Genomic DNA, 18,816 nt, shown 5'->3' on the forward strand with positions numbered 1-18,816 from the left:
TGCGAGGGGGCAAATGAATATTTGAATGAATGTATGAATTTGGCACTGCATGAACGTACCAATGTCCATGCGTGCACCAGTCCATATGCAAGCTCTTACAACTGTGCAAATGCTCTAATGCGCAAATATATTCGTACGTTCATGAGCACACATATGTCACAGGTGCATCTGCCTATTTGTAAGCGGCTACGGGTGGCTAGTTTCTCTCCCCAGAGGAAGTGCATTTGCTAGTAATTCCTCCATAGCGCCATTTGCATTATTTGCATTATTATATTATTACATGCATGGTAAGAAGCCGTTTGGAAATTTTTTCCAGAAAATACCCTACGGATTTGTAAAGGCGTCTAGGATAGGGCGCAACTACATAAAAAGGGGAGCGGGACTACTAATGTATATTTTTATATAAGGAGAAAAAAAGGCGAAAAAGAGAGAGAAAAAAAAGTTTTATATAATGAAACAACTGAATATATTACTTTTTTTTTAATTGTAATCTACATTTAAAAAAAAAAAAAGAACGAAAAAAGCGAATTAGTGTAAGCATGCACAATTTGGCTCTTCATGTGAGTAGACCTACACGCAAGCAATAGAAAATTATCTTTTTTTTATTTTTGTTTTCTTTTTCTTTTATATTTTTATTTTGTCAATTTTTATTTTTCCTACATATACAATCTCTATTTATACGTTCTTTATTTTTGCCACTTACCCCGCCTCGTGCACCCTATTTTTTTTTTTTTTTTTTTTTGCATAAGATGTATTTGTTTGTTGGTAATTTTGTAATAGATATATAATTTGTTTGTTATTCATTTGTATTTTTCACTTGTTTTCTTTTTTTTTGGAATCCCCCTCCTCCTTTTTTTTAAAGTTTTTGCCTATTCTTTCCCCTCGCCCCTTTTTAACCTTTTTTTTTTTTTTTTTTTTTTTTGGCACTCTGCCCCGAATACCCTTACGCGTTATTAATTACTGCACTATACACTGTGTCGGAAAAAATGAACGGTACTCATTACGACACAAAAGATAACAACTTAAGTGACAACATGCATGACGATTTTTTAAACTACCCCAATTTTAAGAAATTCATTAACAGTAATAATAATAGTGATCATGAAAATTTCGAGGAGTCCAGAAAGTACATACACAGAGAGATAACCAAAACACTTAATGCAAATTCGGTGAAGGTATGCAGAAATAATGATGAACGAATTTTGCCAGGGAATACGTCTAATAAATTGTTCTTAAAAGGTATGGAAAATAAGAGTACCCGAAAGGACTTTTCCTATAGTGGTAAAAATGACTCAGGGTTCAAGGGGAATGCGAACCTGAACAAGTTTGTACATTGCAGTAGTAGTAGTAGTAGCGGTAGGAGGAGCAACGAGGAGTGTGGCCTTAGTAGTCAAACAGGGCACAGCAGTATTTTACACCCACGCAGCACCAGGAGTATGAAGAATTTTAGCCATGCAAGCAATCAGAGTGGAGTGAACAGTGTGACATATTCTAACAATGCGAACCATCTAGGCAGCCTTAGTGTAAACCATGTTGGGGACCCGAAGCAGCCCGGCAGCACGAGCAGTCACCGTGCAGGAAGTGTAAAGGGAAAATTGGGAACAGGACCTTCTCCATCATCACAATTTTTTCATGGCACTTCTTCGAACGATTTAAGTGATAACAATAACCATCATCCCTGTTCGATTAACTATATGAAGAAAATCGAAATGAACAATGAAGATATGGATCGAATAAACGAAGCATTATTATTAAAAGAAAAAAAAAATATATTAAAACATGAATTTCTTTTCTCGGAACCACGATGTAACACTGCTCTCGAAGAGGGAGATAACAAGCCCGCTCTAATTTTAGATAATTTTATGTTTGAAAATGAAGATAAGTTAGGTTATGTGCGAAGTAGCAGTATGAATAACCATACTTACGATTTAGCGAAAAGCAATGGCAACACGGAGGACGTTAAATTGGGTGCTTTCACCTCTAACGAGTTTGGTAGCATGCAAAGGAAGCCCCCCCCCAGGTTTGGTGCCTATCAAGGGGGAGGATATAAAGAAGAAAAAAGGAAAGAAAAAGGAAAAATTGAAGCTTAAGGAAGGTGAGAAAACGACAGAGGGCGAAAAGTTGGGAGAAGGTGACAATGCAAGAGTAAGCGAAAAGGGGAAAAGAGGAGAACAGGAAAATGGGCAACATGGCGAGCATGAAAACATTGCACATTTTATTAAGCAGCAAATTTTGGAAAATGCAAAAATCGAAAGGGGTGCATTTGGCGACCCTTTCAAGAATAATGGTTTTTTCCCCAACTCTCATGGCAACAGTGTTGGTGTTCCCCTTGACAATAACAGCGCCAGCATGAAAATGGGAAGTGTAGTTGGCGCCATGCACGCGCATAGATACGAAGCAAAAAAGCAGATACCGGGGTTCCAAAAAAGAATGAGCGAAAAAAGGGACTCGAACAACTTTAGAGGAATGGAAAGCGACCCAAACAAGTTCAAAAAGTACAATCATCTGAAAGACAATTTTCACCTGAATAACAACCAAATGCACTTCTACCCAAACGTGAATCATTTGAAAAATAAATCAGAGCTGTTTCTAACCCCCGATGTTAATGACAAGGTGTATGCAAATAATATAATGTATGATGATTATTTTACTATTGAAAATATGGAAACTTGTAATGAAAAAAAGGAGTTTTTTAAGAATGAGGGATTACACAACAAAATGAAGAAAGAAAAGTCGTTAGCATTTCGCATGCACACAAAATTTGACACCAAGGAATTAATAACAAATAGAAAAAAATATTTTCATTTTGCAGAAAATAGGGATTTAAATGCCAGCACAAACCATATGAAGAGCGATTATTACAATGAAAGTAATATGAACGAGTTTTCCCTCGACAATATTTCTAGTCAATATATTTTTGCCCCTAAGGACTATGCACCTGGCAACAACTTGAATAGGGAAGTTTTGGGCCTGGATGGTCATATGGAAAAAGTGGAATACGCTTCTTCCCTTTTAGAGGAAAGTGTAGGGGACCAATATTCTACACAAGGCGCCAAGTTACCAAATGGTATCATTGTCGAACCCCCCCCCATGCTGATGTATGACACTTGCAATGGGCATGCGTATAGGCAGAAAAACGACTGTGCCGCTACGCATGCGGATTTTGGAAGTACTTCAGTGCACGGGAATGTGAGAAGCACTACGGTGCATACCGATAACAACGGGCAGGAGGAAGAAAATGAAAACACGAATACCTTGGTGAATACGTTTACATTGAAAAGGGAACAAAATTATTACCAAAGTAGGAGTGAAATGACTCTCGCAAATGAGATGAGCCAAACAAACAGCGTTAACATGGCAGATGTGAGCAGCGTTGTTTTTAACTCTAACAGCTGTAGCCTCAGTAATGGGAACGGCAGGAGTATGAACAATAATAGTAATATGAGTAGTAGCATTTTTCCTGGCAAGGCGGTCAAGGGCTCCAATACAAGCATGTTGGGAACGTACGATATGGTTTCTCCGGAGGATAGCATCCGGAACGGCGTGTATGGGGGGCACATTAACGGTAGCCTTCACCAGCAGGGTGAAAATAACGGGGTCGTTAACGGGGTCGTTAACGGGGTCGATAATGGGGTCGATAACGGGATCCATAACGGGATCAATAACGGGATACATAACGGAATCGAAAAGGAGAATGAAGAGCCGGTCATAAAATTATTCTTCGGAAACTTGGCCCCGATTACCACGGAAAAGGATATGCATAACCTCTTCAGCAATTTTGGCAAGTGCGACTCCTTGATCATATTAAAAGATAGGAGGAGCAAGTCGAGGGGCTCGGGATTCGTCACCTTTTATAATATGCAGGAGGCAGTTAACGCAATAAAGAGTTTAAATAATAAAATTATTTTGTCAGGGGCTCACAAACCACTCGAAGTTCGATTCCCTGAGAATAAGGAAGAGAAAAAACTGAGGACCAAACTGTTAAATGCGGCAAAATGGAAAGGCAAGAAAATTGCCCCCAGTGGATGTTTGCCAATAAGTACGGAGGATATATTAAATCAGAACAGTTTGCATGTGAATAATGGCCCAGGAGGGGGAGGGGGCAGCCCGGGTGGGAATCATCACCTCCCTTATATAAACCCGATGGAGACACGCTCCTACTTTTTAACAGAAAATCAGGGGGCTATGTATGACAATAGGGAAAGCGTCATCTATGGTTGCACGGGTGGGGGTATGCTGGACTGTGCAAACGTGAACATGGTGGAGCGCGCGAGTGCGAACCATTATAATACCTGTTCAGGAGACTTTTCTGAACTAAGAAAAGCAGCTAGCGAAGCAACCAACGATACGGCACTGACAGATTATGTGAATCGAGTAGAAGAAGGCAGCAACATGTGCAGTAGTAGCCGATACAACTCGTACAAAAAGGGGCAGGAAAATTTGCCTGATGATATGAACAATAGGAGTTTGTCGAAGCAGAGGAAAAAGTACAGTAAGTTTCTACCCAATTTTCTATTAGATAATAATGCCCCAGGGAATTTAGCTTCGAATTCGTTTCAATCGCTTGATGAGGCTTTCAGCAACATTCGAAGAAGTTCCCTTGATGTGGATGTGGAGGAGGTAAACGTACGTTCGAATGGATTTGCGGCAGGGTTAGGGGTGAATGGGGGGTTGGGTCACAGGGTGGTCCACGAAACAGTGCATGAGAAGATTCCTTGCCTGCGGAGCGAGTCCAGCACTGCGGGGGAGGACACCGCGTATCATCATCATCATCATCATCATAGCATAAGTTCTGGGAGGAGTTTCCGCACGGGGGATGTCCAGAAAGCAAGTGGTGCGAGGGGGAGTGATTTCAGCGCAAATGGGTTCGTCACCGATGGCTACTTCGCGCGCGGCTTCCCTGCCAGCTTCAACTCCAGCGGGCAAGTCATGGATGAGGGGGACGAGGCCCATTCGTACTTCTCCAGCTTTTGCCACGGCTTTCCAGTGCAAAGTAAAATAATGGAAGACCCAAACAACACCTTTTTCTCCTACCTGAACAAGGACAAAATTTTGTCGAACCATAACAAGGGAGAGGAAGAAGTCTATCAGCACAAGATGGACTTTTGTAAGAAGGGAGGAGATTTCGCTGGAATAAATGAGTTGGAAGAAATAAACCATTTTCGTCAGTTGACTGAATTGGAAGAGGTGAGTGAAGCATATGAACGAGGAAGGAGCGAAAATGACATGCGCAATGTGTTGTTGCGTGGATCAGAAGAAATGGCAGAGGTAGGAAAGGAGGAGAATTTGTTGAGCGATATTTATGAAGGCAACAAAGTCATGGCCTCTGCGCCCATGAATGAAGAGGGGTACAGTAACATGAACGTGCATTATCTAGGGTTCGATTTGTCCCGCCTGATACAGATAAATGAAGACATACTGTTGCCCCAGGGGGAGGATGTGACGAAAACGAACAACCAGAACGACAACTCCAATGTGGGTTCTACTAGCCACCAAGTGATGGAAGATAGCCATGTAAATGGAAAGGAAATAATGACAAGTGACTTCTACCAACACGGGACAAGGAGTAGCAGCAGCAGAGGTAGTAGTAGCAGTAGTAATGATGGTAACGACATGTGTAAACTCAATGTGGGGCACGCGCATGGCACCATGGATCTACTAAATGTTGACCTGATTGGTAATAAAGATTTTGACCTGAATGACAACTTAAGCGATGAAATGCTAGGAAATTTAATAAGCCTTTATGCTCAAAATAAATCCTCCATGATCACTTCCCATATGTTTAGTTACTTGAATAACGTCTTGTGCGATGTAAACAGCGCCCTGGATATTTTTAACAAGTTCAGTGTGAAGACGCCGATGAAGAATATTGCGGAGGAGGAGAGTCTTCCTGAGTGACGAAGTGGGGAGGCGTACAGACGCTGATGAGGCGAAGCGGTACAACTGCATAGCGACTGATGATGACTCCCTGATTGAGACCCCCACGATTCATATTTTTTTTTTTTTTTTTTTTTTTTTTTTTTTTTTTTTTCCAAGATGAGCATTATAGGGAAACTCATATATACACATACACATAAGCATACGACGGATGTAGGTGTGTGTGTATATATCAGTTTACTCATGTTCGGATTGTGAAAAAAAAAACAAAAAAAAAAACCAACTGATCAATTGTACTCACGTTCAAAAGTATACATAAACGCCTACACCATGTATACAAGGATACCATATAAGTAATGTAAAAAAAAATAATAAAATATATAAATGATGACACCTAGTTGTGAAGCATATTGGGATGGACTCTACAACTGTGCAGGACATTTTACCAAGAAATGGATCAAAACATCGGTTCTCAACATATGCGCCTTAAATGGGAAAATTAACAAAAAATAGCCAAAAATAAAATGACATGTTTTTATAGCACACTATAGTGGAAAGTGTAATTTTTGTCGTTTTACCTTTCCAGGCTGTTTACACCTGTAGGCATGCATCTACACACACATAAATAGCACACTCAATGCGTGCCTTATTTGCAAAGACAGAAAAAACATACCTTTTTATACTTAAATAAGGGAGAGAAAAAAAAACAAAAAAATTACAAAAAAAATAACAAAGTTTTATATTAAACAATAAGGGATGTTTCGTCTCATTTGATAAAACAACAAATTATGAGACTGACAAATTTGTTTTAATGATTACATAAATAATGATGTACTCTCTTCAGCAATCATTGTTTTATTCTTTTTTTATTCCTTGTTTTATTTTTTTTTTTTTTAACCTATTTTTTCCTTTAATTATAGCTCAAACCTTTAATATAAAATTATTAAAATGTAGATTATTCCATTTTTGGTGTAAACGACATCGGCCGCATGGCGGGGAAGCATACTCGCACGCAACCGCGCGTATACATATTTATCCATGGGTGTTTAAACCGGGGCTGTTTTTACATACACACAATATACGTGTGTATGCGGGGGTAATTTGTTCATTTATAAATTTGAAATAAGAGAAAGGTGTCTCCATGATGTCTTTTTAAAAGGGGTGCACAAAAAGTTTTCTCTTTTTTTTTTTTTTTTGAGGATTTTGCGCACTAGGTGCATCGAATGTGAGTCCAATTGGGAGCAAATGTAAGCATAAACGGTTTTAAGGAGAAGAAAAAAAAAAAAGCCAAACGGTTTAAAAAAAAAGGGGGGTACACTACAGATGGCATATCCACACCATGAATCTTCCTCTGCATCTGGCTTGGTGTAGTGAATTGCCACAAGAAAGTGTAGCAACTATTCCTCCTTCATATCGCAAAGGTAAATAATTGAAGAGTGAAATATTGTAAAGACAAATGATAATTTATCAATTTTTTCAGACGCCTTTAAGTTATCTACATACATGTGTAAGTGAATGGAGTGGTTAATTATGTTTTGTATTTGACCAAACGAAATTGCCGCCACGAGAATTGAAATCAGGCTGTCACTGTTTATATCGTAAATTGCTAAATTTTGTTTCTTCAGGTTTTGATTTGTGCATGAAATGATTTCACATATTATGTTGCTGACGTTATCTAGGATGTATATTTTGTCTATTGGATTATTGCACTTTTCGATCTGCGATTGAGAAGTGAGGAGGGGCACAACAGGGGTGTGATATAAGGAAGGTGCGCAATGGATACAAATCTATATAATTGAGCATGTAAAGCGTGTATGTAAACGATGCTGAAAATGCACATGTAGAGAGTGATTCGCACAGGTGGGCGCTTCAAGTGTTGAAAATATGCACCGTTCTATACTTATTTGTTGTGTCGCTCGTGAATTTATTTTATTTTTTTTTTTTTGCCGCGCCGATCCCTCCCTTACCTGCTTGATGTGAAAGGCAGTCGTTTCCACATGGAACATGCTGATATTTCCTAGATTTAATTTTTTTAAAAATCGGCTAATGTCCTTTCTCAGGTAATTCATTTTTTCCTGAACCCTGTGTTCTATTTGTTGGTAATTTTTAGATAGCTGTTTCCATATAATATTATAGAGATAGGAATATGTGTACTTGATTAGTGGCATCTTTATGTTACTTTTAAATGTGTATTCATTGGCGTTGCTTTGTAATTTGAGTGTGTCGTCTACCATGTTGACGATTTTTTTTCCAATGCAGTTTTCGAATCCCTTGACGATAATGTACGAGTGGGCAAATTGCACAAGTTGTGTGTGTAGAAATTTGTGGCATTTTTCGTTTTGCTTAAAAAATAGGGTTACGTTGTGTTTGCACTGTATCGCATTGGGTTCTCCCCACGCGGGCTTACTGAATTGGTGGTCCGCCTGTGCATCCGCTGGCCCACCTTCATCGTTGATGTAACTGACGGGTGTACTATCTTGGTACCCTCCTTCCAATGGAGTATTAATAAATATAATTTTCAAAAATTTATAATTGGGATTCGTTTCTACTTTTAAAATTTCGCAAATCCTGCTTTCCTCAAATCCGTACCCTGTGGTAACACACCTAGCGTGAATTTCGATGGACTGGCCGGCCAAATTTATGTATACATTTTTTAAGTGGCTCTTGCAGCATATGTGTTTTTTCATAAAATCTATATCTATGCTTATATTTACCAGGGTTTTTGCTTCTGGGAGTAGAATTATGTGTGTCCTGCTTGACAAGTTTTCATGGAAGGGTTTGTACTTGCTCCCCAGGATGCTCAGCACGGGGTGCACTCTGGCAGGTTCCATTTGGGTGGGCTTCTGCTCTCGTGGGGCTGCTTCGTACAGCCGGGAGTTTTTACGCGGTTTTACGCTGCTTTACTGAGCTTTGCGTACCCTTGCATGGTGCCCCGTCTGGTGGGTAACACCTCAGTAGGGGGCGTCACTTTCAGGGGTTGCCTGTCCCATGCACGGGGGTAACCTCTCAGCGGACTCGAAACGAATTTCATTTGGAGTAACCCCTATGGCGACATCCGCTGGGGGGACCGGCTCACGGAGTTTTCTACCCTCTGAGCCTTATCCCTTGCGTAATGCGCTCGGTGGAAAATGACTCACGGGTTACGCCAATCCAATTTGTGCAACTAAGCACTTGTTCATTCTCTTTTCTGCGTAGCATTTACCGTCAGTAGAACGTGGCATCTATTGGCAATATTTTTTTTACTTTTCATTTTGTGAAAACCCCCCCGCAGTAACTGCGCGGATACACGCAATGAAAAAAAAACAGCGTAAATTTTTTAGATGAACTGTTTAATTTTTTTTAAATAAAAAAGGTCCCTACAATGACATGTGACCCACCCTTGTGGAACGAAATAAAAAATGCGGGGCTTTACCTGATATCACAATTTAAAATAAGCTTTCCCCCGTTGGCATTTTCAACTTAGCGCCAGTCATTTTTTCAAAAAGGGCAGCAAGAAAGAAAAAAAAAAAGTTACCGAGCTGCTAGTTGTTATTTTATTTTATTTTATTTTTTTTTTTTTCTCAGTGCATTTTTTCAGTCGTTGGGAAAAGTAGCGCAACATGGTCAAAACCGTGTCCCAGCGGTATCACACGTGGTGGACCATTTTGTCAAACATTGCTACTCCATGCCAAGGTATATTTTGTTTATTTTTGTGGGGAATGCTTGTCCTTCTTTTCCCTGCTGCACAGCCCCATCTCTGCTCCACAACATTATGCTTCACCATTCTACATATATGCGCTTTTGTGGAGTTGAACAGAATCCATCTTTATATTCCATTTACCAAAAAGCTGGTTAACAGCTGCTACACCCTTAACCGCTAAGGCGCGAACAAGTGCATGAGAACATTAAAACGAAAAAGCGTTTTGGAGTTTTTATTTATATATAATTTTATTTTATTTTATTTCCTCTGCGTCTACATGCCCAGCAAGATATGTTAGAAACGTATGCTTGTTGATGGACTTCCTTTGCAGACACATGCAAGGGTTAAAGTTACAAAAAAAAAAATTTTTAATGGAAAAATGGAGAAATAAAAAAAAAAAGGAAACCATTAATATGCAATTTAAAGGAATACTACAATGACATATCAACAGAATGATATACACATTAATTATAAAAAAAAAAAAAAAAAATTCGCGTTTGGCGGCGCGACGATTTAATTATACATATATATATGTGTGGGTGGGGAAGCCCTTTTTTTTTTTGTTTGTTTCACGGGTGGATTTTCTCGCATTCGGTGATGTCCCGTTTTTTTTTCCCCTCACCCACTTCATCCTGCTGGCGACACTCAGTAGGACGTGTTGTAGGCCTGCAAATCGAGGGAATGGATGATCTGCCTTTGTATTTCGAGGGACTGGGTTGAGGGCAGAACGTTGTTTAAAATTTCCATGCTGAACAATCGAAGGTAAGGAATGAGGGATGACACGCCAATGGAATTCTGGGTGTATTCTATGTGGTACTTGATGGACTGCTCCTTTCTTTTCTTCTCCTTATTTAACACATCTTCAATTTTTACGTTGGTCGTGGAGCTGATATTCTTGTATAAATGAAATAACTTCGGGATGGAATTCATTAAAATGTCATTCAGGCAAATGATGATGGCCGTTTTCAGCAACTCATAATACTTGTCGTCAATGTTCAGTGTTGGGAAGGAGCTGTTATTTTCCCTTGAGACCTACAATGAGAAAAGAGAGAAAAAAAAAAAAAAAATGTAAAATATATATCCATAAAATATGTACAAAGGGCGGCGATTAACGTGGTTGGGTATACTCATAAAAAAATAAAAAAGCACACCAGGTTTGATAATTCAGCACTCTCCTCGTAAGTATATGCTCAAATGAAGGAGTCATGCGCATGTGTAATGGAACATCGGATCGAGGGATATATATATATATATATACACACTTTATGGGAGATGATTATTACCTTTTTCGTTTCGCCCAGGCAATCGTCTTTGTTCGAGTCTACTTGTGTGGAGCCATTATTGTTTACATCGGTTGCATTTTCAAATAAGCCCTCTGTGAAATCGTTTTGCGCTTCTTGCTTGTTCTTGTACTGATAGTTGTAGAGCGAGTTACGTTTGGAGTTTTCTGGGCTGGAGTTATAAAAGTGTGTTAAGTTGTTAGCGTTTATTTGTCCCTGGTCGGAAGTGTTGTTGAGTTTTCCGGCCAGGAGGTTTCCACTGCTTGGGCTGCTGTCGTTCAGGCCTAAACCCAGAGCTCCTAGTCCTCCCAGGTGTGCTTGTCTACGAATTTGGTGGATAGCCTCGATGCTTAATTTGTATGCCTCTTTAACACCGCGCCTTATAACTGAGTAGGCTTTTCTATACCCATTAATTTTAATTCTAAAGCATTTGTTCGCTTCGTCATATATGAGTCCTTCAACAAGTTTGCACTTGTGGACTTCTTTGTTTATTCGTATGTCTCTTTCCTCAACAGTTTCGTCTAGCAGTCCACCAAAATTGAATGCCTTATTTTCCCCATCGAAGTTAAACGTTTTGAATAGGTCATCTTTTCCATGTTCATAATTTTCGTCTCCTGGGTAACCAATATTATTTGAATAAGAAAAGCACAAATTATCGTCGATGTTTTGCGATATCAATTTATTTAGCAGGTCTACTTCTGTGAGTGCTTTATTGTTTTGTGCTTGTGTGTCGTAGTCGTTATGGGTGCCGTTTTTTCCGTACGGTTCATCATGTGTACAGTGTTCGCCGAAAGTGGTTGATATTTTGTGCAGGTTGTTGTTTCCCTCTCCCAGGCCTCTTCCCATTCCGCTGGTGTTGTTTGGACCATCGTCGCTGTCCAGCCCAGCAAAAATAACGTTGCCTGTCTTGCTTCCATCATCGCTGTTCATACCAGTTTTTATTAAATTCATGTTTGGACTCACATGGTTGCTACTACTGTTGCTTTTTCCATTTTTATAATCTTCTGATTTATTCAAATCCGTTTTCCCATCCTCCCCCTTCAGATAATAATCCTGGTTATTATTAATATTTTCCACTTCGTATATATGTGTTGGAGAATAATTCGCAGTGTTTCCACCGTTGTTGCTTATGGCGCTATTACTAGAGGAGAGATTGTGTGCATTTGCTTTTTTCAATAGGTTAGTTTTGTTCTCTTTGAGCAATGCTTCTGCTCCTGTGCCTTCATTTAACAGGTGCATTAAATTCGAATCCGTCATCATGGACATTATCCCATTTTCATTCTTTGATTGGCCATAATTTGCTCTGAGCCTCTTGTCGCCATTACACTTATTAGTCTTTCCATTCAGGTTTGTTTTATCATCTTCCAAATTGGCACAATTTTCGTCGTAGCTTACGCTGTTAGTACTACTGTTGTTGGTTACGTCCTTTTTACTTCCACTGCAGTTGCCTGAGCAGATACTTCCACAGGCTCCGCTACACATTGTGCTTCCCCCAATTGTAGTGCACATTCCTGTGCAAACTGCACCACAGACCGTACTACAATTACTTGTGTTTGTGCACGCTGTACCATTTGCGGAGACGTTTCCAATACCGGTTGCCTTCTTATCCCAAAGGTAGTCATAAATGTTTGAGGTAGCGAATCCAAGATTGTTGTTTCCCTTTGCGCCAAAGGCACCACTTCCTACCACACCTGGTAAACCTCGTGTGTCTCCACAAGGAGCGAGATCCTTATCATTATTCCCATTACCCATGTTACATAAGGACATTGTTTTTTTTTTTAAATTTTCGTCTTCCACATTTGGGAGAGAAGACTCATGTGCAAAATTTCCTTTTTCATCTTTAATGAGTCCATTATTGTTGGCATTTTTTACATTATACTTGTAATTGCTAGACATACTTGAGCTTTTTTGAGGATAACATTTTCCTCCTTTGTTTGTTTCTAAAATGCGGTTACGAAATTCAGCAGCTAATTTGTATGCTTGGTACACCCCTCTGGTTCGAACTCCAAAGGATTTTCTAAATCCACATACACTCACAGTCCAGTAGTTTCTTCTCTTGTCAAAGAACATTCCTTGTAGCTTTGGCAAGCTAGCGGCTTGGTTTAGTATTTCACTTTTGGGCAATCTCACATTTATGTTGTTGTCAATAAGGCAATCTAGTTTCTCATTGATTTTGTTAAGGGATCTATTGTCCACGTTTGTATTATACTTTTCATAATTGCGCAGGCCTCCCCTTTTACCACTATTATTATTATTATTATGCGTCAAGTCTGTGTTCATGGTGGTTGTAGTTGTAGTAGTATTACTAGCTGCAGTAGCGTTATCAGCATTATTTCTAACATATTCTAACATAGCAGCAATGTCTGCTCCTGCTACAACTCCCTGTTGTTGCTTCAACAAATTTATGTGATTACTACTCGCGTTGTTGCCATTCATCATTATGTCACTACTGGAGTCGATGTTATTTGATCCTAGAAAATTCGAATCATAATTTACTTCGTTTTTTATTCCCCTTCCTCCTCCCAAGGTGCATTTCGCGGCCCCACTTGCAGTAGCCGTGCCATCCTCCTGATAAGCATTGCTGTTGTTGTGGGAGGTGCTGTTATAACCATATTCATTCGTTAGACTTCCCTTCTTTTGCCTGTCCGATCCAGAGTAGTCCATTTTGTAACATCCATCTTCGTCATTCAACAGGTAGTCATTACTTCCATTAAGTAGGTGGCTATTTTCATGCAGGTCAAAATATTTTTTGCTGTCCATTAGTCCTTTTCGCACCGTACCACTAATGTTGCTATTTCGAGTTGCATCATTCCTTTCGTGGTTGTTTATGTTACTTTCGTTATCATCGTCACTTTCTGCGTTATCGCTACCCGCAGTAGCATTATCTGCGTTATCTCCAATGCCATGTTTTCCCTTTCCAACGTGTCGCTTGTTACCTTTTTTCCTTTTCGTTGTCTTTTCATTTTCATTATCAACAAAATTGGAATGACTCAATTGGTTAAAAAAATCGCTATTTTGCATAAGGAGCAAGTCTGCTTTTCCATTGCCTTTTCGATCGGTTAGATCTGCTGCGTATTTATAGGCTTGAAGGAGCGCCATAGCGTTGTTCCCCTTTATGTCGTTCCCATTCTGAGAGGAGTGAGCAAGTTCATCGTTGGGTAACTCTAGCTTTATTAACTTCCTTGGGTCTGCATAGTTCAAATTGTTACTATCATTTCCGTTGTTCATCATGATGAATTTTCTTTTTTCAGCCGTTTTTCCGCCATTTGGAAACTGCTGCTTATAAGCTGCATCCTCCTCTTCCTCATCGTCATCATAATCGTCATAGTTGTCTTTTCCCGTATTGCCACTACCACTGTTATTTCCCTTTCCCATGGAAACGAGCATGTTTCTTATTTTACTGAAGAAGCTAGCATTCACCTGGGCAGAGTCACCGAACTTGCTGTGGTCCTTATCTTTATTATAATAATCTACGTTTTTGCCTTTGTTGCCTTGAATGAGATCTGTCCCTGCCGCACCACCATCATCTGCATGTGCATCTGCATCTTCCTCATTGTTATGTTCATTGAGGTGATGTTCATTAGTGTTATTGTCAAACTCAAAATTGTTAATGAAGTCTCGAATGGACTCTGAAAAATCTTCCTTATTCTCGTCAAAGTTATTGGATTTTTTAACTTGAAGAAAATACTCACAGCATTTTTTATAGGACAATACAACATCGTTATTATAGTCACATGGATTGAAAAAGCTGATTCGTAGGTTTTTATTTATGTCTTTAAAGAATACAACCCACTTTTTCATTTTTTCTTCCCAAATTATTCCTTTTACCCAAGGTTTCAAGCTGTAGGCTAACTTGGTCTGCTCACAAGTATTACTACTTGGTAATTTTTGCCTACATTCGAAGTAATTCAATTCTTTGAAGGTGTCGTCTAGCTGGGCGTGATTCTTTTCATCCTGGACAAAATCGGTAATGTTGTGCGGGCCGTGGTTGGCATTCGTTTGTTTATTGCCATCCGTTTGGCTATTTTCATCTGTGTTTTTGTTGTCGTCCACTTGGCTATTCTCCTCCGCCTGTTCCTCCCGCTCAGTTTGGCTGTGACCATGACCACGATCAGCACCATCGTCAAGCTGTTCGCCAATCTGTTCTTCACCCTTTTCTACATTTTCTGCTGCGTTGTTTTCCTCCCCCTTTCGTTTATTCAAATACTCCACTGCATCCTCGAACGCCCTGCATATTCCCCCTTCAAACGAATACGTCCTCTTTTCCTCGTCCTTGTAGTCCACCACAAAGCACAGGTTTTGCAGGTCATACGAAATTTCTTCAATTGTAGGGAACTTGTTCAATTCACTGGTTAAGTAAAAAGCAAACGAATTCATTCTCATTTGTGAGCAGTATTTATAACCAATTTCTACTCCCTCTTTGTTCTTTACGTAGACATGTTTAGTAATTTCTTTTCCTCTTTCGTCCCACAATTTGCATACCCACATATTTCTTTGTTCGTTCCACTGTATGCCTTTTTTCCATGGGTATAACATCATAGCAATTTCTTTACATTCGATGTTTTGTTTTGTTTTTTTTTCCTCCAGTTGGTTTTTTTCCGTTGATTTATCCTCCTCCTGCGTTGTTGTCATGGTATCGTTTGGTGCATTGTTGTTCTCTACATTTTGGTCGGTTATATTTTCCACATTTTCCTCTAGACCATCCCCTTGCCTTGTTTGTGTATCCTCATCCAAGTTGTTTTCCCCGTTCAATTTTTCCTCCTCCTGGTTAACTACGTTTGGCTCTTCATCGTTGCTTGGCTTGTTCGCTACAACGTCGCCATTACTGCTCGTATGATAAAGAGCTATATCATTCTGAGAAGAGTTCACTTGGCTTTCACTTTCGAGATCCTTTACCGGAATAGATTCGTCCCCTTGTTCCGTGTCAACATTCATCACATCATCGTCCTGTTCATCCTTCACTGTGATGTAATCGTCATAATTGACAGATGCTTCCAGGTGCCTTTTGATTACACTTTCGAGTTCGTTCATGGTGGAAGCACCAAAACTGCCCTGTTGTTCATTATCCCTGCTTTCATTCGTTACATTTTCAGCCGTTCTACCCACCACAGAGGGAGTATTCAAATTTATTAAAGTGTTAATTCCTTTAATAATTTTTTCATGACCATCATCATCATTATTAGCGTTATTACTGCTATTACTATTATTATTTTTGTTCATTAGGTTTCTTATCATTTTGTTGAGGTTGAGTAGATTTTCATAATTTAAATGTTCATTAAATTTGTGTTTTTTTTGTACTTCATTTTGCACATGCTCCTCATCATCGTTGGCATGTCCTCCTTCTTCTGCGTCTCTGTCTCTTTGGAAAAATTGGCCAAAGGCGTGTTTTGCCCCGGCCCGATTGCCAAGATCATTTTCGTCGCTGTGGCTTCCCTCCACGGTATCTTCACCAAAGTGTCTTGATCTACGTCGCATATGTTTGTCTTCCCTCATGTGGTCCCCCCTTTCATCCAAATTTATAGATGAGTCTAATCCTGCATCTTTTCCACTACTCAATTTTAAAAAGGCTTCAAGAATTTGTGGATTTGTTATACCTTCACTTGTACTTGCATCAAAGAGAGAATTTTTTTTCTTCTTACTAGTACTACTAAAACTACTACTGCTAAATGCATTGTTTATGCCGTTGTGGTTATTACTGCTATAGTTTTCATTATTGTTTACTGCATCAAACTCTTGGCTCTTTATGAGATGGTTCCATTTGACTACTCCTAATGTCCTCTTTTCATTTTCCTCCTCATCCAAGGTATGGTTCACCGTGGTGCTACCACTGTCGATGGATTTATTATTCATATTGCTATGTTTAAATACGTTGTTCAGGAGGTTGTAAGTATTTTGGTCTTCCTCATCTATAAGGCTGGTGTTCACAAGTTGCAATAGCTTTGCATTATTCTCATCACTGTTCCTTTTTATACTACTCAAGTAGGCCAAACTTGATGGTTCATTGTTGTTTTTGCCCGACATATTATTATTACTACTATTACTACTATTTGTGAGAATATTTTTATGACTATCAAATACGCTTCCAATAATTCCATCGTCCTCTAGCAGAGGATAACTAGAAGCGTTCAGTGGTGTATAACTTGAGTCGTTATACAAGTCTGGCTTAAAATGAGCATTATTATTACTGTCATTTGCGCTGTTGTTGTTACTTCCTCCGAATGCGCGATGGGCTAAGCCTTTGACACCGGCCAATAAATCATCTTCATCATTTTCATTTACGCTATTGTTGGAGTTGATCTGCTTTGTGATATTATTAAAGTAATGAAAATCGTTACTCAAAAATGACGTATCATTTTTGTAAAAATTATTATATTCATTTTGGTGTATATTTTTATCCGAACACGGATTTCCTACATCCGAATCTGATTGTCCCACTTTGTGCTTCTTGTCAGACATGTAGTCACTGTATGTGTTATTATTGTATTCTCCTCCTCCTCCAAAGAAATGATGTTTACTACTACTACTACCCCCCCCGTTGTATATATTATTTTCATGATGGGCAATTAGCCCATTCATTTCTTCACTGTTAATGGGGGTTGTTAATAGCTTGTTTGCTAGGTTAAACAGTTTATTTGTTTTTTCTTTACGTTGTGAGATGGAAGAAGAAAGAACACTACCTTGGTCGCTCAGGTCATTTTCTGACGAAATTAATCCTTTCATATTATCTCCCTTGAACATTTTTGCAATTGGGCCGGCGTTGGCACCGACACCTTGATTGACATTTTGATTCGTACTTTGGTTAGAATCTTGGCTTGAATTTTTACACATTTTTTCCTGATTACAAACGGTTAATCTGTTGATGCACTGAACTGCCATTTCGTATGCGTTATTATAACCATATATATCCACTGGGAATTTGTTAACCAGGACCTTGTTGTCGTAGTCGTACGTGACTACCCACTCCTTTTGTATGGAGTCGTACGAAAGGTACTTGAAGATGAGTTTGTTTTTCCCTTGGATATCTGTAGAGGGGAGAGAGGGGTAAAATGTGTAATCGTATACGGGACTCCAAGCACACATAACGGGGGTGCAACTACAGATGGCGTACAATTACAAATGGGTACAAAACGGCGTGGCGGTGAGACCGATTTATAGCGTACCTTTAAATCCGTTCGGTATTTGCGAATTGATGTTCAAAAGGTTTAGGTGGGACGTTTTCGCTTCGCCCTGCTGCTTCTTCAAGTGACCCAAATTAGCCGTTTCGAAATTTTTCCTGTGTTGTATGGCTAGCCTTCTGGCCTCCTCGAACCCATACTTATAAACAGGAAAGTATCTATTGATGCATCTTCCATTAATACAAATGCCGGAGAGCCATCTGTTTTGTGATTTGTCAAATCGAACCCCAACTACGTGGGGTAACTTCTCTGCCATTTTGGCATAATTATTTTCACTACTATTGGATAAATGTTTGGTTCGATTACAATTAGTTTTGCTAGAAGCATTTGCACCTGCGTTGTATCCCTTCCCTTTATCTGCTCTAAGTGAGTTGTTACTTCCATTATGTTCCATTTTTACTTCATTTTTTATATCCAACATTTCATCGTTTTGCGCCCGATGGTTTTTTATTCGGATTCTTTTTTCATTGTCACTTGAATCTTTTAAGTTGTTACTATCGTCAAAGAAGTCGTTTTTTTTACTGTCATGGGACATGATCGAATTGACATCGAGGTCATTTATCATTGGGTTGTTTCCTACCCTTTGGTTGTGATTATACATGTCATGATATTTTCTCTGTTCCTTTGTTTTAGTCGTCCCTGATGTTTCAAATCCGTCTGACGTTTCACCTCTTTTTAGACAGCTCATTCGACCTTTACCATCTTCGCTGTTTAAGTCATTACTATAATCGCTGTTATAATAAAACGAATTCATAGTTTTCTTCCTCCTCGCTCTGACTGGTCTTTTACTTAGATCTTTCTTCAT

General features: G+C 39.3%; 3 protein-coding genes across 3 annotated transcripts; 1 reads left to right on the plus strand and 2 right to left on the minus strand.

Annotated features, from left to right (window-relative positions):
- Positions 1-986: 986 nt before the first annotated feature.
- AK88_00129 (uncharacterized protein) lies at positions 987-5,898 on the plus strand (the record flags this gene model as incomplete). The annotated part of the gene is made up of 2 exons (XM_012477780.1): positions 987-1,992; positions 2,021-5,898. The coding sequence occupies 2 exons, from the start codon at positions 987-989 to the stop codon at positions 5,896-5,898; spliced, it is 4,884 nt and encodes a 1,627-aa protein (XP_012333203.1).
- A 1,376-nt stretch (positions 5,899-7,274) lies between these two features.
- Positions 7,275-8,708, minus strand: AK88_00130 (uncharacterized protein; the record flags this gene model as incomplete). Its single annotated transcript, XM_012477781.1, has 2 exons — positions 7,275-7,595; positions 7,845-8,708. 2 exons carry the CDS (start codon positions 8,706-8,708, stop codon positions 7,275-7,277), a joined length of 1,185 nt encoding a protein of 394 aa, XP_012333204.1.
- A 1,493-nt stretch (positions 8,709-10,201) lies between these two features.
- On the minus strand, positions 10,202-18,816 carry AK88_00131 (uncharacterized protein; the record flags this gene model as incomplete). Its single annotated transcript, XM_012477782.1, has 3 exons — positions 10,202-10,588; positions 10,840-17,858; positions 17,997-18,816. The coding sequence occupies 3 exons, from the start codon at positions 18,814-18,816 to the stop codon at positions 10,202-10,204; spliced, it is 8,226 nt and encodes a 2,741-aa protein (XP_012333205.1).

The sequence above is a fragment of the Plasmodium fragile genome, assembly GCF_000956335.1.
Source record: "Plasmodium fragile strain nilgiri unplaced genomic scaffold supercont1.1, whole genome shotgun sequence".
In the NCBI taxonomy this organism is placed as follows: Eukaryota; Apicomplexa; class Aconoidasida; order Haemosporida; family Plasmodiidae; genus Plasmodium; species Plasmodium fragile.